This window comes from Lipophrys pholis, assembly GCF_963383615.2.
Source record: "Lipophrys pholis genome assembly, chromosome: 5".
NCBI lineage: Eukaryota > Metazoa > Chordata > Actinopteri > Blenniiformes > Blenniidae > Lipophrys > Lipophrys pholis.
In genome coordinates, this window is record NC_137628.1 from 14,815,781 (window position 1) to 14,841,586 (window position 25,806).

The 25,806-nt window shown below is 40.3% G+C and overlaps 2 protein-coding genes across 2 annotated transcripts; both read right to left on the reverse strand.

The window, feature by feature from the left end:
• Positions 1-2,041: 2,041 nt before the first annotated feature.
• LOC308109225 (ADP-ribosylation factor-binding protein GGA2-like) lies at positions 2,042-14,163 on the reverse strand. Its single transcript, XM_080462661.1, has 16 exons — positions 13,881-14,163; positions 10,703-10,787; positions 10,014-10,089; positions 9,479-9,577; positions 7,905-8,028; positions 7,615-7,715; positions 7,456-7,536; positions 7,237-7,374; positions 5,310-5,520; positions 5,038-5,199; positions 4,901-4,959; positions 4,702-4,811; positions 4,406-4,560; positions 4,115-4,284; positions 3,611-3,721; positions 2,042-2,818 (listed from the first exon to the last, which is right to left on the reverse strand). The coding sequence occupies exons 1-16, from the start codon at positions 14,029-14,031 to the stop codon at positions 2,708-2,710; spliced, it is 1,944 nt and encodes a 647-aa protein (XP_080318787.1). The 5' UTR covers positions 14,032-14,163; the 3' UTR covers positions 2,042-2,707.
• A 2,006-nt stretch (positions 14,164-16,169) lies between these two features.
• Positions 16,170-25,667, reverse strand: ears2 (glutamyl-tRNA synthetase 2, mitochondrial). The gene is made up of 10 exons (XM_080463039.1): positions 25,305-25,667; positions 24,139-24,294; positions 23,742-23,931; positions 23,498-23,648; positions 23,016-23,337; positions 22,601-22,709; positions 21,428-21,581; positions 19,895-20,025; positions 19,680-19,815; positions 16,170-17,193 (listed from the first exon to the last, which is right to left on the reverse strand). The coding sequence occupies exons 1-10, from the start codon at positions 25,474-25,476 to the stop codon at positions 17,098-17,100; spliced, it is 1,617 nt and encodes a 538-aa protein (XP_080319165.1). The 5' UTR covers positions 25,477-25,667; the 3' UTR covers positions 16,170-17,097.
• Between the last annotated feature and the right edge of the window lie 139 nt (positions 25,668-25,806).

Below are 25,806 nucleotides of genomic sequence, written 5' to 3' on the forward strand. Positions count from 1 at the left end.
CAGTCTTTCACTTTTCATCCAGATTATTAGATTTATGAAGAAGCTATGTTTTATGTGATGGATATCAACCTTTCTATTCACAATACGACTTATTTCCTGAATCTAAAAAGAATATGTATATATAAAGGGTTAATTTGAAAAAAAAAAAAAATAATGAACATAAATGTAATAATCAATAGAATACTAACACAGTTGTAGTAACTACCTCACCTCCACCTTAATAGTGAAGGATCTAAGCTTTTATTGAGCTCCATAAAATGTAATTCTTTTATTGTGTGATTCGTAATCAACCTGCCCAAAGCTTGACTGTATGAGTTTCTATCAACAGCACCGCACAAAGGGAATGTCTCGACAATGCAACGAACAAATCATGAGTTCAGGGGCCAAATGCAGCCTCGTTTGAACTCATTCTGTCTGTAACCTTTAAATAATGACAACTCCAAAGGTTTTTGTTTCAGTACAATATCTAATGTTTCAAGCAATACTAACAACCAGAAATTAAATTTTTTTAAAAAGGTCAGTGTGAATGTTTTCACCAGCTCTCATCGGGTGTTCCCATGGTGGTGTAGTGGTCAGCACTTTCGCCTCACAGTGAGAAAATCCCCAGTCTGATGTACATTTGAGGCCTTTCTCCCAGCAGTTATGGATTTTATATGGCTAAAACATGCATTTGAGGCTAAATGGTGATTGGCCATATGTGTGTGTGTGTGTGTGTTGGTCCTGTGGTGACCTGTGCAGACTGTACCTGCCTTCACCCAGTCAGCTGGGATCGGCTCCTGCAACCCCACCGAGGATGGATGAGCCGGACTGGATCCTCTGGCAGGCCTGTTTTAGTCTCATGTTTATTAGTGAGGTTATTGCGACCGCTGCAGAATTAGTACATCCTTCAACACAAGTGGATATTTGTGCTAAATGTGATCACATCTTATCCTTTTTGGATAATTAAAGTTTTTAATAATGGTAACTGAAAATAATTGTTTTGAACTTGTGTTAACTTCTATTTTCGAATTTATCACTTCATAGTTTTTTTCATCTCATTTCCATTATTTTCCAATTATCCACCTTTACAATGATTTTTTTCTTACATTTCTGATCTTTCTGATTTAATTTCTTCCCACTTTTCAGAAATACATACATATTGCATCCTTTCACACTTTCAAAACAAGGCCTGTTTATCTGTTCATTTTTCCAAGTCTAGAATTGCTGCCTCATGTGAGATTAAAGGTAATTTCAATGTATTTTTAAAAGTCTGTGACATGTTTTTTTTAAGAGAGCGTTACAGCCCCCAGGCTGTATGGCATCGCCTCCGCCTCTGTGTGTGTGTTTGTTCCATTGTGCTGTTAGACAGGAGGTATCCTCACCGGCTTCCTCCTCCTCCTCCTCCTGTCCTGATGTGGAGCACTTTGATTGGAAAATGACTGCTGATTGGCTCAGCTCCGCCCACCAGCTGAGACTATTTAAACAGCTCCAGCAGACTCCTATGGGCGGCTGATGCAGGAAGTGTCTGCTCGGTCTGTCCCGGGAACCTTGGTGTGTGTGTTTGAATCGCTGCGTGAGCTTTTGAACTCGCCTCCACGCTAAACCTTTCGATATCTGTGTGTGAGCTGAACCTTGGTCAGCAGGACCCATCGTCCAACAGTTTGGTGAAGGTACCAGCAGTTTTGTGTTGTTAATTAGTGGGGTTTTTTTTGTTTCCAATTTGCCACTCTTTTATTTATGGAGTTTGTGTTAGTTGAACTTTAGTTAAAGGCCTTCTAGAGAAGAAGCTGCCTTTTTTGTTATATTCAATCAAACATTGTATAGTTATTGGGTACTACCTGTTTGGCCCTCTGTATTATTGCGTCTTTGGGGTTCTGTTTGATTATTATAAACCCAAGAACTCCCAATAAAACCCTCACTTCACCCAAACTCACCTGGTATTTGTTGCTTCCTCCACTACATCCTTCTCTTAGCAGAGCCGGGTCGTAACAAGAGGAAGATAGGATCTTGTATGATTCTGAAAATTGGTAATTCTATGAAAAAAAAAAACTGACATGTTTTTCAAACCTTTTAATTGTACAATTTTCACAACTTTGAATACTTTTTAAAGTTAAGTATTCTCAGATGTTTGTCACATATTCAGACTGTAATACAAATCTGCAGAACAACTTTTTTTTTTTTTTTTTTAATCAATTACAAAACAGGATGGCGGTCTCACTTTTAGAAAACACTTGTAAAATAAATACAAAAAACCCACAACATGTTCCCTCTTGAGGCACTTTGGGAGTCTGACAAAAAGCCAATAAATAAAGATTTCCATGAAAGAGGCAGGACGTAGCCACAATGATGCTTGTTTTCAAGAATCATAACTAAAATGTATCATCCTCCCTTGAACAAATGACACCATACTCTAGTTCTAAACTCCCGTACACGTTTATCTCCTGCTTGTTAAGAAAATGTTTTATCACTGCTTTCAAACGTTTATCTCTCCTGCTCATTGGTCTGTAGCATTTTCACCAGCGAAACATCGTCCAGCTCTGTTTACTCAAACTGTAAATTCACAAATGTCTCTGATGGGGAAAAACACAAAGTAAAAGAAAACAAAAACGAAATCATTGCTGGTGTTACTCTGAGAGGATCTGCTCCAGGTGCATTTGATGCTTCAAAAGTTTCCCACTAAGTTTCTCTTTGACCTCTCTGCTGTCAGCTCCTCCTCTGGTTCAGCTGCTCAGCGGCCGATCAAAGATCTCCAGTCAGGAAAGCTGCTGACGTCTCCGGTCTCGTCCAGCTGCTGCTCCCCGTGTGTCAGTGTGAGTTTGTAGCGCAGGCGGACCGAACCCTGAAGACAGAGGACATGCAATCAGAGCAGAACCGTTCAAATCTTCCGAAGGATTAAGTAAACACATCAACTTAATCAACCGTACAAACAACCAGTCTAAAAACTTTTTTCTGCTCAATAAAACTTTTTTCCAATAAGTTGTCCTGCTTGGATGTTTTCTGTGTATCCATTATACATGTAATGTTAGTACATCAGTACTAACCTGACAGTACTACACAGTACGTCTGTCACTTCTGTGTGACAGACCCTGTTAAATCCCCCCGATGCTAAATGCTAAGCTAAACCAGTCACTAAAAAAGTTATTTTCACATTTTTTGGAGGACAGCGGCACAAAATTAGGAAAAATATGGGAGGTTCCATATTGAAGACAAAAAACTCCAATAAAAGCATTAATTCTCACAGCCAGGCCAACTGCTTTCAGCACTATAACAAGAAAAGGACCCGGAGACCCCCGCAAATCCTGAAACCATCTTAAATCACCTCAATCCATTAGTATCATGTTTGGAACCATTTTTTCTGATTGATAATTTGCTGCTTTCCCCATTGATAAAATATGGATTCAAAAAGAAGAAACGTATAAGAAATGTTTTAACTGTCAGCTTTAGGAAACCTAATTGTTGGGTTATCATTTGGTAGTAGTTACTAGATAAAGGGTGTTAAAATAATGATTTCAGTTGAATGTTTCCAAAGGTGTGTGTGTGTGTGTGTGTGTGTGTGTGTGTGTGTGTGTGTGTGTGTGTGTGTGTGTGTGTGTGTGTGTGTGTGTGTGTGTGTGTGTGTGTGTGTACTCACGCCATGAGGATTAGCCAGCAGGAGCACCTGTGAGATGGCCGGTGGAGGCAGCAGAGGGTTGTAAGGAGGCAGGTTGGTCCCGGAGGCCGGCTGAAGTTTCACCAACATGTTCTGCAGGACAGTAATCACACAGACACTGAGCCGGGTGTTCAACACTGACAACAAGCCAACCAAGGCAGAGGTGACATGAGTGACTTTTTACAGCCCGACTCCCAACAGGAGGACTCAAAGTTGAAAAATGAAGTATAAACACGGGATTGATCCTCCACTCTAAATGAAATTCAAATTTTTCTTCACTCGGCCAAATATTGTATCTCTGATTTATGACACAAAGCACCAAAAAGTTCATCTGTTTTAGTCCGTCTTAGTTTTAGTTCTTAAAAAATAAGCAGGGAAATAAATAGAAACAGTTGAATGATGACACTGCAGTAGTCCTGGTTTTTCATTCGCCAACCTTTACTGTCAGATGACACTTTATCTGGCTTCTCCGCGAGCGTTTGATACCTTTGGGACGGCGGCTTGGAAGGTGAGGTGTTCCACTTGGAGGGCAGACGTGTTCACAGCGGACATGACGACTACGGCCACGCCGGGATGTCCGGGCGGGCAGTCTCTGGCGAAATGAAGCGACGCACGGATCCCGCCACGGTCGTATAACGTGATCGGCTCCAGTTGACCTGCAGGACACCAGGACACACAATTAGTGATGTGGTTTGTCCCACTGCTCACACGCAATAAAAAAAAAAGTTTATTTACAGCAGTAATTTGGGAGAAAAGAGTCGACAAAGAGGAACGTACTGGATACGATGGTCTCCATGGGCACAAAGACATTTTTCAGAAGCTGAGGAGAACACGGGCTCTGCTCCCGTTTCGATGGGGAAACACTGTTTGCTTGTTTCTGGCTCTTGGATGCTGATCCTGAATCTGTAAACTGTTGAGTTTGAAGGAGAAACCTTAAAAAAAGAAAAGGCAGAAACAGTTCAGTGGTTAAATAAGTTTAAATGTGATGCTTGGATCGGTTGTGCAGTGTGTTCGTCATGCAGTGCACATCGCTGACTCCAGTCCAGAGCCTCTCACTCTACTATTAATCTTACCGAGTGTCCATCCCATTGGACGTACTGCCGTCCCCACAACCTCGAGATCTCAGCATGACTCCTCTCCCTCCGTTCTGCTCGTTATTCTTTATATGAATGTCTCCATCAAACTAAAAGATATGAAGAGATAATCAGGTACTCGTCGTCCGAGTCCAAGTGAAACGCATCTTTAAATCAAATTCCCGAGCCGGAGATTCACCTGCATCAGTTCCTCATAGTACGACTTTGGATTCTGTTCAACCTGTTTTGAGAGCGACTCTGTAATCACAAAGCGCCTCATTAGTTTATGAAACACATTGATCCCTGTTACAGACCATCAATTCAGAGTCGGTCTACCTAATTCATTGAAGCCCGGCTGGAATTCAGACTGCAAGCTGCTGTCTGGTGACGAGGATCGGAAGGCAGGCGGTGAGTCAGCGTTCCTGTAGGTCTGAGGAGAGTCCAGCGCGGACAGATCGATGAGGTGGTAGCTCTTAATTCCCCTGGGACTCGTGGGAGCTGCAGGAACAAGACAGGGCGGGTTCAAACACAAAGAAGAGCTCGGCAGAAGGTCAAGGCGTCCGCCCACGGGGACCCACGGACAAAGCGGTGAACAGATCGAAGTCTACCGGTGTCCTGACTCGTTGCCTCTTCGCTCCTGTTTCCTGCTCCTCCTCCGTCCTGCTCTGCTCTCCCCACGCGATCCTTGTAAGTCTTCACGACGAGCGTCAGCTCATCGTTCGCCGCCAGGATCTGTGCCAGCGCGTCGTCGTCGTCCCCCGTGTCGCTGGCTAGCCGGAATAAGTTGGGCCTCAGGCGGTCACAGCGCTCGTACACCGCCTAGGAGGAAGATGGTGGGGGAGCAACAGCTTAACAGTCATTGATGGACATGACAACAGTCAGGAGACATTGTGTCTTTCAGTCCGATCAACAATATGCAAGTTAATTAGTGACTTGTTTATATTGTCTATGAAGCATTTGAGTAGAAATGTAATCAACAGTAGTCGTCCAGAAAAAACCTTCTTTTTGTTTACATCAACCCACAAAAACCAGGAGCAACAATAAAAAACAGGCGTTTTCAGATTTTTCCACCCAGACTTAAGGTGACAAAAGCGAGTTTCACCCGTTTTGAAAAATCGATCAATCCTTCGCAAGAAGCGCTGCACAAAGGAGGAAGTTTGTCTATTTTAATCCAGACCAGAAAAATGGAAATGTTGCTCCAAGGTTTAAATGGGAACGGTCGGATACTCTAGTACAGGAGGTACTGGAGCTCAGTTTAAAGAGTCTGATATAACCTCTGAGAAACATCAACTAAATAGGTTTTGGAAGTACTGCTTTGTCAAGGACTCGTACTGCTTCCCCAAGATAAAACATCTGAGTGAGTCATCCACCAAGCAACTAAACCAGCCAAACCTTTTAACTGCAGCTATACTGGACTGTTCTTAATGACCTGCATAGCCAAATGTTGTGGCTCTCTCTCTCTCTCTTTTTTTTTTTTTACAAACATCAAAGAATCAAAAACATCTAAAACTTCTACTACAAAAATAAAATAGCAAACTAATTTTCAGATCTAAATTGACTCACAGTGTGTGCAGTAGTTAGTCTTTGTGCTCTAAACTTCCAAGTTATTTCAGGGTAGGAAGGACAATCTATTTTCCTTTTGAATATGTTTTTGTGCTTTTTTTTTTTTTTTAAGAGACACAAATTTGTAATTTAAAGTGTGCATACAGTCATACGAAGTTCAGAATATTCTGGAATACGTGAAGAAGCATTAAGTGTCAGTTTTCAAGAGATCCTGAATGAACCAAATCGGTTGAGGTCACAGTGAAGTCTAATCAGTTCATCTTTGTAACAGGGGAAACAAATGTGTGAAATCTGAACGACACTGCTCAGGACACTGCGCACACACACACACACACACACACACACACACACACACACACACACACACACACACACACACACACACACACACACACACACACATCACTGATGCCACTTTCTGGGATCACAATGACCTTCGATTCATCGCTGGATGAGAATGAACGTAGGATCAGAGGTGTCACGTCTGTTACATCATTAACCACGTGACACTTACTGCGTTGTGTTTTGAGGAAACTAGTGGTGGCAAAGCAGAACTTTTAGACTCTATATATTTTGGTATTGCTGCAGTTTCTAAATAAATGTATAAAACACAACAAGGTCCATTAGTCAAGAAAACAAAGCCATCATGTGCACATGTCACAGGCAGTAAATGCAAGTCAAAACATGATGGATTGAGCTTCTAATTGAATCAGACAATAATCTAGATGCAAACAATCAGTCCGATCATCCCTTTATTCTGTGTTTATGTCAACAAGACAATCTCATCTCTCAATCGGAGATTTCAATCAGATTGAGAAAACTGTGTAAACACAGCTAATAACACTGAGGCTGCTATCAAACAATGATGTGTGATTAAAAAGAGGATTCTTTCCGTTTGTTTTATCAGACTAAAATTCAGGTATTGTCCAAACTACTTCAACCCCAGGATTAGTATTGTTGCGTTCAGCGTACCTTAACGTCGTCACTGAGCTGTAACGAGGTTCCACTGATTCTGTGCTGGTCCAGAAGCTCTCTGAGCTGCTTGGTGCTGCGCTCCACCTCCTTCAGTGTAGACTCCCGCTTTGACACTTTCTCAGCTTTTTCCTGCTCCTAATAAACACACGTATACACGGACAATTGACCTCCTCATTCATTCGGTCTGTAGTACATCAGTGAAACAGCCCAGCTCACCTCTCTGATGGTGTTTTTAATGAGCCTGTTAGCAGTCGCCAAGTCTTCAGGACGGGCGCTTTTCAATAACTGAGATAAGAGCTGAAGACACAGAAACACATGTGAGCAAGCTGAAAGGCACGCACGCACGCACGCACGCACGCACGCATGCACACACACCTTAGCTTTGTCCTCCTTGTCAAAAACAGACTCAGTGGGCCGTTGTGGTAGAGGAGCCATTATAACTCTGTCTGGCAGTTTGGGATCTTTTTCCACAATACCTGCAAACAGAGAAATAAACAGCAGATAGTTTAATTCTAAATTTAGATAAAATAGCACTCTGCACTGTATAAATCACATCAGTCCTTCATATATCTGTAAATATCGATGATCCATGTGAAAATCCGCATGTTTTCTTAAAAAAGAATTGATAAAAAGTTCACGGTTACGAGTCCATTTCCCCCCCCGACCTTGTTTCTTCAGCATGCTGTAGGCTTCCTGAATCTTGGGCTCATCTTTAAGCCAGAGGGTCCAGCCATAGAGGACCTCCGTCACTCTGTCTTTGACCTTCTGTGGACTCCAGGCACCAAAGTACTGTTCAGAGAGAAACAGAAGGGTCACTTCACTTTGTACATGGACTTTAAATAGACTTGACTTAGTGCATCGTACAGCAGCGTGCTTCACGGCCGAGGTTGTATGACGAGCACTGCCCGACAGATCTTCAACCACGTCACAAGGTAAAGTTTCACAAAACTATTAACAGCTGCTGGGATTCTTAGTCAATAAAGAGCATTAATGTTTCTATCCTAGCTTTTAATGTCTGCAAATGTTTTGCAGAAAAGCTTATTTGACCATTTTCATTTGTCTCGATCCAAATTAAATCAGCAAAATACCCTCTCCTTATTGTTTTGTATTATTTTCTTTCATACTCTGCAGTGAAACAGATTCCTCCGATCCATAAAACAACTGATTTCCAGGATCAGTCATATTTACCCACTCACATCCACACTCAATACACTAAAGGTGTTCGCACACCAGGGGGCAGCAAAGATTCCGGTTGGACAGGTTTTAAACCACCAACATGAGGAATGGAAGTCAACCTGCTCCACCAGCTGAGCTACAGGCGTCCACATACTGCATATTCCTAGTCAAGGTGAGAGTGAACTTCATTAACCCTGAGGTGCAATTTGTAGTACAGCAGCCAATAAAACACACGAAACAAAAAACAGCAGTCCAACAATATATGCAGCCATTTACACTTGTTTACAGCTCCTGAGCAGATCAATGGAAGTTGGAAAAAAAAGGTTTTGTGTCTTTTGGCTCGGCATGAACTGACCACCAGACGCTCGCAAGCGAAACTCAGAAGATGAGAGTTCTTTCTTCTCTACAAATCCTTTAGCTCGTTGGGTGTGTCTTGTGCAATTTCACAGGTTTTTAAAACACTCACCGTTTTTATCTTGGAGTGTGAGTGACTCGTGCCAACACACAAAGGAAAAAGTAAGAAGAGGTTCAATGAAACATTCTCATAAAAGTCTAATCAACATTAAAATTCCTGTGTGTTCCTATGTGCCGTCCCGCTTTGTCGCAGAATGCATCGACATTATGCTCAAAGAACAGTTTGTTGTGGATGGCGTTGCTGAGCTAATTCTACTTCTATCACTGCTTGCTTATGAGAGGCCAGATCAAGGCTTTCTGAAATCTATACACATTTATTTTGTGTTCGTCACATTAAGTCTTCTAATACAGGGTCCTGATCAATATAATTGGAGTTTTCACACAGCCACAAAACAGGGCGGATATGGGTCACTTGTGAGCAAAAAGATCTAAATTGGGTCACATTTCCCTGCCGTGTGAACGAGGCCTAAGATGATCCCACTTTTTCAGACTTATTTTCATAAAAAGAGCTCATCTTAAACTTGGATCCAAATGGTACACCCTTTTCATTTGAAACCACTTTCTGAAGTTGATAAAAGCAAAGGATTTCAGAGCCTATAAAACCGGGACAACAGTTACACCAGAGGATGACGCCACCTCAGTGCCGTACCTTCGGTGTGAGGATTTTGATGAGCTCGTTGAGAAAGCGAAACTTGGCGGCCTCGGTGTGGAACCTCCTGCCACAGTTGTTCATGCATGCCTCGAGAACCTGGAAAGCACCAAGAATAAATCGTTGCAGGCGAGAACAAACTGAAATCAAACTGCTCTGTTGTGATGCAACACATGGCAGAGGAGAGAACTGGATGTTTGCGGTTAACCACCGACACACATCACATGACATGTTGCGTGCGGGGCCGTCCAGAAGCTTCTCCAAATCACATCTCGGAGTGAGAGACTGACTTAAACTCTCCATGCGGTGGAAATTAGTCACAGATAATTACTCACAAGACCACAATGGGCCCCTGTTAAAACAAAGACTTTGGTTTTAGAATAAATGGACTAAATGTGTGAAGAGGCCACGACAAATGCAGAGCTTGACTCATGAGAGTTAGAACTAGTCATCTGAGAGCTGTGAGTCCAAATGAAGCTCAGAAAATGAGCACGCGTGCGGTTTCTCTATCAGAGACACAGAGGGAGTTACTCACAGTGAGAGCCTGCAGAGACTCTTTCTCCTGTGGGGACTGGATTTTATGGGCGAGGAGACGAAGGCCTTCCTGTGGTCTGGAGGTAGAGAATAAAGCTTTAATCCGTTTAAAAGGGCAGAACAGGCCCTCGTTGAACATCCATCTTATAGACAGTATAAGACAGATACAATGACAGACATTGTCAAGATACACAAACTACCCTGCTTGCCTTTCTGACTTACCATTTCCTGAATATTACAATTATACACTTTTCGTTGACCTGCAGCTGCTAAATTCTATTTATTTTATTCATTGGTTTGTTCATGTATGCTTTGCCTCTCTGTATCTTAGTTGTTACTTCACAGTTTTCGTCACTGTTACTACATTTAATTAAGGTTATATTGACATTATCTCTGTTTCTGTTTTTGCTATTGATGGTGTAAATCACTTTGTTATCTTTGTCTGTGAAAAGGGGCTCTATAAACCAACGTTACTTACTTACTTAGGTTACTTATTGCGATTGCAATCTGGACGTGAAGCAACCGTTTCTCAAGGGTCGAAGTTACGTTACAGGAACTTTCAAAAGCAACCCACCAACCCGCAGAGCTTTAATTCATGCGTTAAGTGTTCAAAACAGACGGGCGACGTTCACACAGCTGCGTATAAATACTTCAAATGTCATGAGGAGTAAATAATAATATTCTGCTGACCCGTCACTCTCCTGGTTGACCAGCTGGTAGAAGCCTTGAATGCAGTCCCATCTGTCCTCCTGGTTGCTTGGATCTGTAGCCTGATCTAAAAAATAAAAAGACAAAAAACATCAATTACCACTAAAAACAATAATGTATAATACAAGAGGAAGTGGAAAATGACACCCAGACCTGTGGTGTAACGATCGTACCTACAAGATGTGACTGTGTGTAAGTTTAAGTATCTTAAATTCATTGTATGAAGATCACAATCAAACTTACTGAATAAAGAAAGCAAAAAAACCTTTTTATTATTATTATTAAAAGCAACTAACTTTGATTTTCTGCCATTTGATTCATTTTAAATATGTGTTGTTGCTTTTTTTTTTTAATTTGGTTCTGCTTATTTGAAAGGATTTAGACTTTCCTCCACAAAATGTATCACACATCAATAACCGGCGACAAACAGTAAATATAAGATTAATAGACAATGAGTATTTTTCAAGATCATTATTTGACTTTAACTAAAGAGTTGAAGAGAGGGGACTTGCTAACTTATTGAAATAGAAGCAAAAAATACAACAAGCACTTTGTAGAAGGGAGCAGTTCAAAATCAGAATACGAAATGATGACTTCATACAATAAAACAACAAAAACTCAAACTGATTCGAGACACGTCAAACCCCTGAGCAGCAATTCTACTGAGATTAATAAACACTTACACGCTATACCTGGCACAAACTCCCACACAGAACCATGAGTAGCAATGTAACTTTTTCTGGAGTATTTCTCTAATAACGACACTTCTAAAACATAGTGACAGTAGATGTACTTGAATACAAATGTTCAGGACTCTTTGGACCTTGGTGTATTGCAGTATTATGTCTGATTGAGCATGTTTCACCTCAATTTCAGGTGTTTATTTTAAAGCCCATTCTACATCTTGCATGACTTTGTATGAACATACGTTTACTTCATGCCGTCCAAACTCTAGTAATGACTAACAACTCTAACCCTAACATCTGACCTTACGATGACTCTAAAACATGTTTTCAGAATGAATGATTCCCCTCCACTGGAATGACCGGTCACCGTGAAGTAGAAAGGAAAGACAGCAAATCTTCATATTCATCACTTTTGCCAGTGAGACTCTGAAATGTTGACGAAGCGTTAAAAAAAAGCATCAGTTGATTTTTCGTCAGCTGACTATGGCTGTAATTACTGCTGTGAAGTTTTAAACCATCATATCTTACAATGTTTTAGTAGTTGTGACTACTAACAAAGATACAAATACACACATTACTGACATCAAGTATGTTAAGCGTTTGAATGTTTAAGCGCATTTTTTTTAATGGAAAATGTAATTTCATTCATACTTAATTACAACTTTCTTCAATCTGAGTGTTCTCACAACTCGAGTACATACTGAAACCTTTTGATCTGCATTTCTGTAGCCAACAGGTTTATTCTTATGACAGAAAAAAAATAAACACTATACCTACAATTGTTCACAAAGAAAACTGCCTCATGATTTTTGTAGTTACAGATAAAAGCAGATCGTTAGATGGATCTTACAATTTAGTTATATTCCTTTCACTTCTAACTGAACACAAGCTAAATGATTTTAATTTACTTATTTCTGGGCACAAACATTCAACGTTATTTTAACTGGAAGTTGAGTAAAAAACGCAGTTCCTTCAACTGAACTGACAGTTCTAAATCACATTAATGTTTCCCTGCAGGAGTCCTCAGACTGTTTCTCATGCTTTCATTGGGTCCTGTCTGTTATCACAACAGTACATATATTTATGACTTATGTATTTTGTAAATTATAGCCAGTTCAAATTGCCACAACCAAAAATGGAAACATAAAAACTTTTGCCAGCATCGGCTGGAAGGACTGATGAATATTGTTGCTATTTCTGTTTCTCTTCGTCAACTCCAAGTAAAAGCTCAAATGGAGCATTTTACAGTTGACTTTAAAGCCCTGCTGGACTCGGACCAAAGTAAATATTTTAGATTTTCTGCCCACCAATGTAGCTTTCTATCTGCTGTCAAATCACTTTTAATAATGTCACTTCACAAGTGAGCGATTGCTGAATTTGTCATTTGAATAATAGTTTTGATATCTTCTATTATATTCTAAAGACATGGCTTTAAACCAGCCACTCTGAGAAACTCGCATGTTGTCCTTTTTCTTGTGGGTTTTTTTTGGGCACTTTCTCAGATAAAGACGAGCAAGTCAGGTTAGTCAGTGATTCTAAAGACACCATAGATGTTGATAAGTGGGTGTTTGTCTGTTTCTCTATGATGAGGCGCTAACCTGTCCAGAGTGTCTGTTTAACACCATCAACTGCTTCCATCTCTCTTTTGATGAGTTCACATATTTTTAAGAACATTACAGCACTGCATTGAAAAGTACTGTGAAGCTATGACGCAGAGATAAATGAACATTACAAAGAGCCTTGAAAAATGATCATAGTGGATTTTATGTGGATTACCAGGACCAAATTGATGGTCAAACAGAGTTTCCTTTTTCCTTTTTAATTTTTGAGTAGAAAAAAACAATAAAAAGCAAAAACTGTCAAGTAAAACTATGTAAAGTCTTGTTATAATACGTTTTTAGGACATAATGTATTGCCCTTATAAATAAGACAAATACGCTTTAGTTTATTAAGTTATGAAAGTTGTAACGATATACAAATATCTCTATCTATCTATCTATCTATCTATCTATCTATCTATCTATCTATCTATCTATCTATCTATCTATCTACATATATAAATATATACAGTAAGAGAAGATTTATTTTTTAAAGCCCATAGCTGTTAGAATTATCCCATAATGTGAATAAAAACTAAAAATACAGCTTTATGTGATAGGTGATCTCTTGAGCTTATTATTCATAATAACATCGTGCGTGCGCGCTGCAAAAAATATCTCGCTCGAGCGCTTCCAGTGTGCGCGCACGAGATAAACAACTTCCTGCTGAGAGACTGCAAAAAAAACAAAAAAACAACAACTTGTGTTTAAAGGTAAAACTGTATGCACACACGGAGTTCTGACTCCCACATAAAACCTCTGATAGCATGGCTGAAGTCACGCGCTCTTGGATTGTGAAGAATTCACCACGCGCCGCGAAGAAATCAACAAGTAAACAACATTAGAAAGTTTGAGCGGAGCTCCGCGTTTACTCACTGAGCCAGGACTGTAAGGTAGCCGGGCCGTCAGCGCTCGCCATGGCCGGGGGGGTCTGTGGAGGGTCCGTGGTGGAGGGACAGCAGCGGGTCCGGGCGGGTCTGTGTGTCCGGGGTAAAAGTGTCAAACTGCCGCATGAGCGCGAGGACATGTGACGCTCATACCCCGTCAGTCACACTGCTGACACACTAACCGAGTTACCCGTTACACCTCTCTCTCTCTCTCTCTCTCTCTCTCTCTCTCTCTCTCTCTCTCTCTCTCTCTCTCTCTCTCTCTCTCTCTCTCTCTCTCTCTCTCTCTCTCTCTCTCTCTCTCTCTCTCTCTCTCTCTCTCTCTCTCTCTCTCTCTCTCTCTCTCTCTCTCTCTCTGTGTGTGTGTAAAGTTTCAGAATCGTCTTAGCTCCTGATCACATTAACAATAAACTTCTTGTTTTCAATTTACTCCCTCACAAGTTTTTTTTTCACGACTTGAAATCTTCCGGAAAACTTATTGAATATACAAAAAGAACATTTGGTGCGTAGTCCATCAAAGATAAAACCAGTTTTCAGTTTTTGTTTCAGATTTCTGGTTGTTTCTGTATTTCTTTGAACGCTCAGTGAAGGAAATTAAGCAAACTGGAAATGTGAACCCAAATAAAAACTTTCCTGTTTGTATTCAAGACATTTTTTAAGGCAAATATAATTCAAGATGATTGTTTTTCTAGGAGCAAACAACGAAACGTCAACAATACAGACGTCAAACTCTCTGTGATGAACTGAAATGTGGCGGCTCGCTGTCAACTTTCAAAAGAGCTGCAAAACACAGAATGATTAAAGGTTAACATTCACACTCATGATGAGAGAAAGGGAATATCACTAAATATGTTGTTGTCATGTTTTGGTCTTTAGATCTGTTTTCATTTTGTTGTTTTGCTGCACAGATTCCAAGTTATTCTGTAGAATTCATAGGAGAAGCATAAATAATGCACTGGCTTCAGACTTTTCAATGAACAGGTAGCTTGTCTGTATTTTCTATTCACGGAACTCTGAACACAAGTAAACTATTCATCCATGATGTTATTGTAAGCTTTGTGAAAACTAGTTTTTTTTAAAGGCAGCAGAAATAAACACCATTACACTGGATGACCTGTGGAAAATCTCACTTAAGAGACATATCTCAAAGAGTTCTTATTAACATTTCATACTTATGAATATATTCAATATAGTTATCATACTTGACGATGAAAATCTGCTGTCGTAACAAAACTATGAAGAAAATTGAAAACATCCTGAACTAATTTAATCGGTAAAATGTTTTGTTACTTTCCAATTCATAATTCTGAAACTACTATTGTGTCACAAAACGACCAAAACTAAAAAGCAGTTAGGATCTTGCGTGCCATGGCAGACAACGTCAAATAAAATACTGTAGTTTAACCTATACATCAAAACATTTTTTTTTTTTCTTTTGCAAAAAAAAAAAATCAAAAACATCCAAACATACTCCAGAGATTCAAATATGCAAAGACAAACAGTATATTTGGAGACAAAAAGTGGTAGCATTTGTTTATTTCCCTTTCGTGCCACTGTAACTATTATTGTACCCTCCAAAGGTCAACTCCTGCTATACCAGAGCGGTGTACAACATGACACCTGACGGAGGTATGAATGGCATCGTTATGATGCTGCAGTGTGGACGCCGAAGCTGCTCATATCTGTGAAGGGAGTGAATCTTCACACCGAGGTTGGCAAACGTATCTCCTCCAACAAGCCAGTGTTGTATTCTTAAGCGTCTTTGGGCTTTTTTAAAAGTGCTATAGAAATAAAATGTATTATTATCATTATTATTATATTCTGCTGAAGCAACGCTGAACATAGCTCTATGATCTCTGATTTCAGAGGTTCGTTTGTTAATCATATGACATGCAATGTTAATGCTTTACTGCGTTACAGAACAACATGTACTTTTCACTCTCCTGTGCCGACGTAATGACTTTAGTTTCAAAAGCAGCTAAAAGCTAAAATTAGCTGCAACATTCTTCTTCTATACAGTCTCATATACCTCGGAGTAATTTATCTAAACCCAACACAGATGTTAATCGACTGTGGAAGTAAACGGGGGGTCATCAGAGAAAACTCTGAACAGGGGATATTCCAGTGGGAAACCACCATTCACACCACTGTGAAGCACAAAGTACCAGATGTCATATTTCGATTCCGACACGTGTTAATACTTAAGTTAACTTCAATGTGATTTACTCATTTGTAATGTGTTGCTTCCGTCGACCTAAAACAGTCAAATATTTCCATTCCAGTGTAACAAATGTGTTTATTCCTTCACTTTTCTGCAATTTCTTGAAAAGGTTATACAGTTGTATAATGTAGAAGAAAAATAAGGAAAGAGCAAGCACACAATATAAAACACATAAACTCAAAGAAAGACTGAAACTTAATATTTTTGTTCATAAAAAAAAAAAAAAAAAAAATCTTCAAACAAACTGCATTTTCCTGTGTGGTAGGTCGAAGTACACAGCAGACACATTGGAAAATGTGTTATTTTCACCCGTTTTCTAGTGAAAAACGGTCTGTAATGCACAGTAGAGCCATCACCAGAACTGTTAGAACGCTTTTGAAAACACCAATAGTAGTGTCACAGTGTTGAACTACACAAATTCTTTTTAAGGCTTCTGATATTCCCGAGGAGGTAAATCACAAATATAGCAGAAGCCTGTCCTCCGTGATGATATTAAAGGTCACTAGAAACGCAGTAAAGGTACATTTTATTTATGGAAATGCAATAAAGCTACTAATATACTACTTGTTTGCAGTAGTTGAGTATATGTGAATGTGAAAGGGCAGATAATTCTACTTTATTTCCTTATTTGTTTCTTCGTTACATCAGTCGGCACTGTTGTTTTTCATCACTGTTTTATTAACCAAGGGAGGGAATATTTCTTCTTTAACCTCTTTCCATGGGTAAAGTGTAAATGTAAGGAAAAAGTGAGGCTAATTTGCATTAAAAAGGTACTTTCCATCCGTTGGCTGCGTGGTGTCAGATGATCCTTTAAAGTCTTGTCTTGTTAAAGAATAAAATAAGGCATCAAATGAGTTGAAAGGTCTTTATATAAATAATTCAAGTGTTACATGTGATAAAATATGTGATTCTCGGTTAGTCTAACAACAGCAGCTGTGTTCAGGTTCCTCGCGGCCGGTGAGCTCAACTTCAGGCCGTTTGCTCGTCAGCTCGTGTCTGGAAGTGGCAGAAGCTTCTGGAGCCGCCGGCTGATCTCCGCAGACCCCAGAGACGCCATCATCTCCGCCACGCTGGGCCCCTGCTGCGGGTCGGACGGAAACAGGACGAGCGGTCACGAAGGGGCACGGTTAAAGCAGACGGTATCCTCTGAGAGAAGCAATCCGAAAGAAGTTCCTCTCTTTCTATTCCTGTGCAGAGTGAGTCGCGTCACTGCGTGACTTCTGGAGACTCACTGCCAGTGTTTTAGAGCTCAGATCACAATGACATCAATCTATATTTAAAACACTAAATGTTACTTCAAGTGCCACAAACAGAGTGATCTTGTAATAATCGTGTTCATGTTTCAATGAGCGAGTGAGAACTGAAGATATTTGACAACAATGCTAAACATTTTTAACAAATATGTAGTTTTCCCCCTTTTGAAAACATTTTCCAGCCATTTCATCGTTTTTCATTTTGTCACTTTCATATGCTTTGTGCCATGTGGAGCCACTGTGATAACTGGATTTCTTATGAAGCTTTATCTTATCTCAATTTATATGTAGTACTAAAACATAATAGTGAGAGAGTAAAGTAGACAAACATGTCTCGACAAAAAAATAGAAAATAAAAAATACACAAACATGTGCCTTTAGGGTCTCTGCATTAAAGAAATAAAATATAATAAATAATTAGTTGAATTGGAAGAAAAAAATCAAAGAGAAACAGTTAAAAGTCAAAGTTTAGGTAAAAGAGAAGGACAATATTGTGATCAAATGAATTAACAGTAAGCTATGACAACATGAAACCATGAGTTAGATATAACAAATCACTATATGAAAAGTCAGACTGAACATTGAGTTTTGTGATTTTCTGTTAACTGAAGTAAAAAAAGTGCCAATGTGCTGTTCAAAGACATTATTCGATTTATAATTGGAGAAATGAAAGTGAGCAATAATTTTTTGAAAAAATCACTGAAAGGCACGTTCACTTCCTCAAAACGCTCTGATAATAATATTTAGTGTGAGTGATGAGTTTGAGGTAAACGAAACAACGGCTTTGCAAACATCACCACTCAGAAAGACAAATAATCGGAGCTTGACTGAGCAAACATGGGGCAAACCTTTACCTCAACGATCACGTTTCACTCTGCACTCCATCACCGAGCTCTCCCAGTCAAGTAGAAGACTATTTTCAAGCCTGTTTGTTTAAGAAACTCGGCCCCTGACGTACGTCCCTGTGACGCTTCGGCTGGGAGCCTTTTGACAAGCAAAACGTTTTGAGTCATAAAAGTGACTTTGGATGAGTCCTTCTGCATTTCCTGCAGAGACGTAGAAACTGACAGACCAAAAAGAACATCTGACCATCACAGAAATGAAAGTTGAAGCAGAGTTTGCATCAGATGCTGCTTCCAGTGAATTAATGAACGTCTGGTCCAGACTGCATGACTTCTGCTATTTTTAACCTGCCCCAGAGATCGTCAGGCCAAAGCTCGCCGAGTGCTCTCTACGTGCACTGTGGCTGCTTGTGGTGAGAGTTTTTAATGCATGCATATGTTTCTGCTCAGCAGGTTTTATATGAAGCTGCACAACACTGGAAACGCAGAGGCAGATATAGCGACTGTTACTAATAACAGGCTTAATAATAATAAAAAAAAAATAACAAAAAGTGATTTTAAGTGTATTTTGACTGCATTAGAGATGACACTGAAAGTACTAAAAAGACGTCATTCTAATATCAGGCAATAGCTGGGCTTTGTGAGACAGTATTGAAACTGCAGCACTTCCTGACATTAGACAGAATGAAACCTCAGTCGTGTTGCAGTTTTGTCACGTTCGCCCTCAAGCATAGCTTTACTTTAACCACCGCAGTGTAGACGAGTTGCAATCTTTTCACAATGAAACACGATTCACGTGTAAATGGAATATGGGTCAAAAGATCTTAATTATAAGGAAGGGCAGCCCACACGAAGTCTGTATGTTTCAGATGTTATTCAAGCAGTTTTCAGATTAGAGACACTGAAAGTTAGATTTCCACTCTCTGTGTGTGCTATTGCGTTGTTTCTTCCATGTTATTTCAACCATTCATCAGCCCAAAGATTAAAGACAAGAATGAGCTTTTGCACTTAGAAATGGTCCATGTGTTTGTGAACACGTATTTACTTTTGTTGAAATGAAGAAAATGTGATTCTAAAAGTTATCATGGAAGCACAAATAAGGCTGGAGTATTGCACAACGCTGTGTTTTCCAGAAGAGCAAAATCTCTTAAAAAGAGTCTGGGGAGGAGAGGACAGAAACATTTACAGGTCCCTGTGGGCATGTACACGTTACTATTATTGCCGTTAACCAAGTGCTTATTGCACAGCCCACACAGGATTCTGTGCACTCACAAATCTCATCAAGCACACAAATATCATTAGTTGCACACAGCTAATCAAATCTGTAGGTCTTTAGTAGAACAAGAGAGATTTATGGTTTTATGTACTGAAGCTCAGTTTGCAGTTCGACGTTCACTTCTGCTCAACAGGTTTCAGGAGGGAAACCCTGCAGATTCAACACGAGACGAGTGAGACAAGATGTGTATGTATACCTGCAGACCGCTCAGAGCCAGCCGCAACAGCTTCATCACGTCTTTGTACTTGGTGGATGTCGCCTGCTTGGCCACAGTCTTCAGGTCTTTACTGAGTCCATCCACTGACAGATCATCACCTCGCTCCTCTATCAACCTGAACACACGGGCAGGACGGTTCACTGCACTGCCAGAACACCGTAAACGTGAAGGTCTGAGGGGTGAACTCTACACACTTCAACACAGAGGAAGCGACGAGCTGCGCCTCTGCTGTGAGCGCCGCCACCTGCTGGCTGGAGAAGGAAGGACGCACCCACAGGTAGGAGTAAAGAGGACCGACCAGCTCTTTCAGGGAGGATATGTGTCCCTGCAGAAGAGAGAAGAGAAAAGTTTCAGTATTACTGGAAGACGACAAACCACATGAGGTTTCCCGTAGGAGCAGACAGTTGGTAATTAAAAAAAAAGCATGTAAAGTAAGATTTAGGAACTAAATCTCAAAGGTTTGAACTTTCCTCCAGCCACAAAAGCCACTATGCATTTCCTTTTGTAAGCAGTCAGATGATACTGTTGAACAACATATAAGTCAGTCCATGTGACTTTAAGGTGAGACTCAGACAAACAATTTAACAACTTTGTTCTATATATTCAGTCAACCTGAGGTTAAAAACTGTGCAATGCAGCTCTTTTCATGACCTCAGACTATTGAGGCCTCTCATCAAACAACACACAGCAAGAGCATTGACAGGATCAACGACAAAGACAAAGGACTGTATATAAAGGCAAACATTAGTTAGTATAGTCCAAATCATGATACAGAGGTTGTGTTTCAATTTAATTAGAATATTATTGAAAGGTTAATCCCTTTGTCAGACATTCTGCACTCAAAACATATACATGAAAATGTTTTTCTTAATTATTAAATTGTAATAATTTTCTCAAATTAGGACAGAAACTCATCTGATATTATTAACTGTTCATTTGACATATTGTGTTTTGCATTTCAATGACTTATGAGCAAAAATCATAAACAATACCACAAAAAAAAAGCTGTTTCAGTTCATGTGTAATGAATGTAAAATATCTGGAATTTTGCCAATTCTATTTAATCAAAAAGAAAATGTATTTACCTGCTGTATTAAAAAAATAAAATTATGTTTACCTGCACTTCTATACTGTTATCAAGCAATGTATAGAGAATTTATTTCAAGAATTTATGCAAAACTAAGAATGCATAAAGTAAACAATGCTGTACGTTAACAATGTGAGTAAGAAAGTTGAATGACTTCATACAACCACAGTAGGTGTTTATGTTTTTACAAAGAAATCCAAGAACAAAAAAAAAAAATCTAAGAACTGTGAGAACTGACGCTGTATCCTGAAACATAACTTTCTGACATCTATAAACATCAAATATAGAAATGATGAAAGAAAAAAATGTAAAGTGACTAAAGAAATCCAAACATATAGTAAAATTAGTTAAAATGCTTCCTCAGGATAGGTTTGCTTACTCTTTGTGAGCTGGCTCATGTTTTCTGTGTTTCAAACCTTCAGGCAGACCTTCACTCACACAACATGAATATGACAATAAATGATTTTGCATGTCTTTCACAATATTACTGGGTTCAGGAATCAATCTCGACAACCTCAATAACATCCACTAGAATCACACAATCCAAGGACAGGAAACACTTTTTATTACACGGCCACACAATTAAAGTCTCACCTTTTTTTCGCCACATGACACAGGGTGTAGTTTAAGCAGAAAATACCTTTCGCAGAAGCAGCACTCGTCTGATGTAGTCTTCCTGCAGCACGTCTCTGTCCTGGATCTCTGCCAGGTAGACCTGCTGAATTTCTCTCTGTAGGTCTTTTATCAATAAACAACACTGTTCTTCATCTTCTATCCGCCGCTGCAGGTGGATTCTGAGACCGTCACAGAGAGATAAAGAATATCTATTTTAGACTTTGTGGTCAATAGAAACCAGTTGGACAGGTTCCAACCCGCACCCGCAGATTATTCAGTTTTATTATAATGCAGCCCTTTTTTATCCTTCCTTCTTTTCATTCACATTTCTTGTTGTTATTCTGCATTTGTTACAGCATGTTTGTTTCATATAAAGCATTTTCAATCGCCTTGTTGCTGAACTGTGTTATACAAATGAAGCACGCTGTTCGTGCTCGATAATGAGATTATTTGTATGACGTCATTTTATACACGTGGAGGCATTTCTCTAGAGGAGACTGCAAAGCATTCTGGGACTTGTAGAATTGAAGCAGAGGTTAACTGAATCGTCTGTTCAAAGTGAAGAAGAAGAAAAAAACAAACATTTTGCCTGATGATGGCGTTAGAGGAGAATTTATGTCACAACCTGGTGTTATTTATGCTGGTTTCTTCTCACTAAAGAAGGATTAACTAAACAAACTGTATATACTAATTTAACATTTGACTTTTGCGAGACCTTTTGGTTGTAGATATTACATCAGAGGTGTCAAACTCATCTTAGTTCAGAGGAAACATGAAGTTTAGTTATTTAGTAATTGGGCCAGAGCAATAAATTTACAGCAAAATAACCCCCGGAAAATGTATTTCTCTTTGTTTTAGAGCCCATGTGCACTTGTTATAACACTTGTTATAAATAAGCTGAAAAGAGGGCAATCTGAAATATTATTTACTCACCCTGGGTTATCATTTCTCTGTCCGCAAGGGTCAATGCGAACGTGTAAACAAACTCTCCCCCTGACTGCTTGGATTTGATTCCGTTTTCACTGCAACAATTTAGTTCTGATCTGTGTTGTGCTCTACCAGTTAATCTGACTAAAAACCAGGGGATGAATTAAGAATAGCACTTATATGTGTTTTGTGGTGAATTTGACCCTCGAGTGGAATGTATGAAATACATACAGATGTTAAACCAACGCTGGAAGCTAAAGTTTCATCTCACCTGTTGAACTCTGGTAGTTTGTCCAGGTCTAATAAAGCAGAATGAGTTGTGATCTTTGAAGGGTTAAACTCTGAAATCAGTTCATCTATACTCCGACCCATTCGATTGGCTGCAAGCAAACACAAGCAACACAATAGTTGTTACTAATTTACTATTACAATTTTTTCATTAAGATCAGGGGTCTCCAATCCCGGTCCTCGAGGGCCCCTGTCCTGGATGTTTTAGCGCTCTCCCTGCTTCAGCATACCTTAACCTAATGATGATGTCATCGCCAAGGTTGTGAAAAAGCCCAATAACGAGCCCTTCATTGCAATCAGGTGTGTTGCAACTGGGAGAGAGCTAAAACATGCAGGACAGGGGCCCTCAAGGACCAGGGTTGGGCACCCCTGATTTAGATTATCCCTCCATTACTCACTGGCGAATCCTGATCCACAGTTGGTTGTGATGTCCAGCAGTGCTTCGGGCAGGACGCCATCCCTCTGGTAGCTCTGGATGAAAATGTCTCCCTGTCGCTTGGACAGTTTGCTGCCGTCTTTATTCATCAGCAGCGGCAGATGTCCGAAAGCGGGCGGCTGCCATCCGAGAGCTTTGTACATGAGGAGATGCTTGGAGGTGGAGATGAGCCACTCGGACCCGCGCAGAACATGACTGATCTTCATGTGATGGTCATCTACAATGTTAGCGAGGTGATAGGTGGGGAAACCATCTGCTTTAACCACCACAGGGTCTCCTTCCACCTGCAAAAAGATGACAACAGGCTTTAAAAAAAAAGGAGAAAAGTCCATTCATCGCCTATTACAAATTGCCTATGACATTACAAAAGAGCTTCTGGAGCTCTATACATAAATGCATGAGTCTCTGCAACATCTTTGTATGTCCCATCACTACAAATCCCACCTGTGCCACCTCGTGTCGATTCAAACCAAAGACCAGATCCTGAAACGGCTCGACACCCTCTTCCAGACGAAATCTGATGACATATGGCGCTCCCTGAGCCACCTTGTCCTGGACCTGCTTGGCCTGCAGGTGACGGCACCTGTTGTCATACCTGGACGGCACAAAGAGACACAATCAGGATGCCGATTCTGACAGCAGACGAAATCTGAAGGGATTTGGAGGAAATAACAAAGCATTGTATTACCTTGGAGTCTGCCCAGACCTTAAGGCCTCCTTTTTGAGCAGGTCCAGTCTCTGGGAGCTGCAGAAACAGTGGTAAGCGTGACCGCTCTCAACAAGCTGCTGGGCTGTCTGTCTGTAGAAATCTAATCTCTGAGACTGCAGGTACGGACCTAGAGGCCCGCCTCGACGAGGACTCTCATCAGGAGGGATTCCTGTAACGTTGGTGATGAGGACATTGTAGTTGTATTGTATTGCAGTCATTTGTAAGATTCCTGGGGTTCACCCATCCATTAACCTAATGTCAAAAAATGATTCCTTTAGATTAAGAATCTTCCCCTTTAAATGCAAGACCTCCGGACACAATCATTCAGAGTAACAGTTCACAAAAGCCAGCGAGTTATTAAGCTCCTGCCTCCTACCAGCCCACTCCAGCATGTCTTCAATGGACTCCGCAGCTCCAGGCACCAGCCTGCTCTGATCAGTGTCCTCAAGTCGCAGGATGAACTTGCCTCCGTACTTCTTTGCAAAGATGAAATTATACAGAGCAGTTCTGAGACCTCCGAGGTGTAAGAAGCCTGCACACAGAGATACACAGACAGCAGTGTAAACATTTGTAATTACTGTTTTAGTGCATCAAATAACTTCCTTGCGCCATCTTTCTCCAGACAAAGTTGGAAATGTACAAGATGTACGACAATAATGACACAGCATCACTTGTGTTGCAAAAGATAAGATTAATGGTCATTTTGGCAGCAAACACTGAAGCACCTCCATGAAAATAACAGAAGTTATTTTACGTTATGTTGTTTGTGCTTTATAAACAGTTATATGTATTTATTTCCTTTCTGCAGATAAAAACTCACTACCTTAAATTTTTAACCAAAAGCAAATAGTCACTCATATAAAGCCTTTTGTGCATCTTATAGCGACATTTTGACACAGCTTCTGTGTCTGAGGCTGCAAGATATTAAGTAAGCATGAGCATTTTGAGTAATATCAAAATGATTTGGATATGGTCCATTTTCCCCATCACATATGTGTGCAGTTTCCACCAGCTGCGTTTGAGAAGAAGAACAGTTTGGTGATTTTGTTGTTTTTGGTGGACTTTAGTGATTCTGACTTCTGGCCTTTTGCCACCGGGTAAGACGAAAAATACAGGCTGTCAATCAGTTAACATTGATTTGATTGTTTTATGTTTTTTAAGAATTAGTGCATTTTGTCTTCGTATTTAAAATTAGGTCATTTTGAATTTGAGCATACACAGAATGAGTTAAAATGTATTGCTGTTCAGACAGTCGTTTAACGTATTTGCTTTAGTTCCTTGTAAAGCACTGTGCATTTCCTTGTGTCTGAATGGTACTATATATAAACCAAACACTGATTTCCCTCCTGTTGATTGTCTTTGTATGACATTATTTTAATCAAACATACGCATATCGATCCTGAAGACACCCATGCAGTTCCCCTTTCTCTTGGGATTTTTTTACAGAGCTGTAAACATGTAATTGTTCTCGTCTCATACACTGACAAGAGAACCTGTCACACCCTGCGGAAGTCAAACGGGTCCTGTGTTTCTGTGACTCACCTGTCGGGCTGGGAGCGAACCTGACCCTGACCTCCCCCTGACCCGTGGAGCAGCTCCTCCGGGCGCTGACAAGCAGCAGCGGCTCGGCTCGTCTGCTCCTGCCCACCATGCGACACCTAACCCCGGCGGGAGGCAGCGGGAAGCGCTGCCAGGCTGAGAACCACAGCGACATGCTGGATGAACTGATCGTGTCACTTCCGGGACACTGACGGCGTCATGAGGAGGTCGGTGCTCTTTAAGCTCATAAGGACACGGCTGTCGGTGTTAGTGACATTCAAAAGTTCATGAAGTAAGAAGAAACGTTTCAATCCTACAGAGTTCCTGACCGAGAGGAGTTTATTTGGCTCATACCGGAAGTTAATTGGTGGAAAACCGGAAGAAGAACATGGCGATCAGAAAAAAACACCTCAACAGGAAATGTCGCCATCTAGCGGTAAATCTCATAATAACCACAACACTGTCCAGTAACATGCAGTAAGGTTCATGACTGGTTAAGCACTGA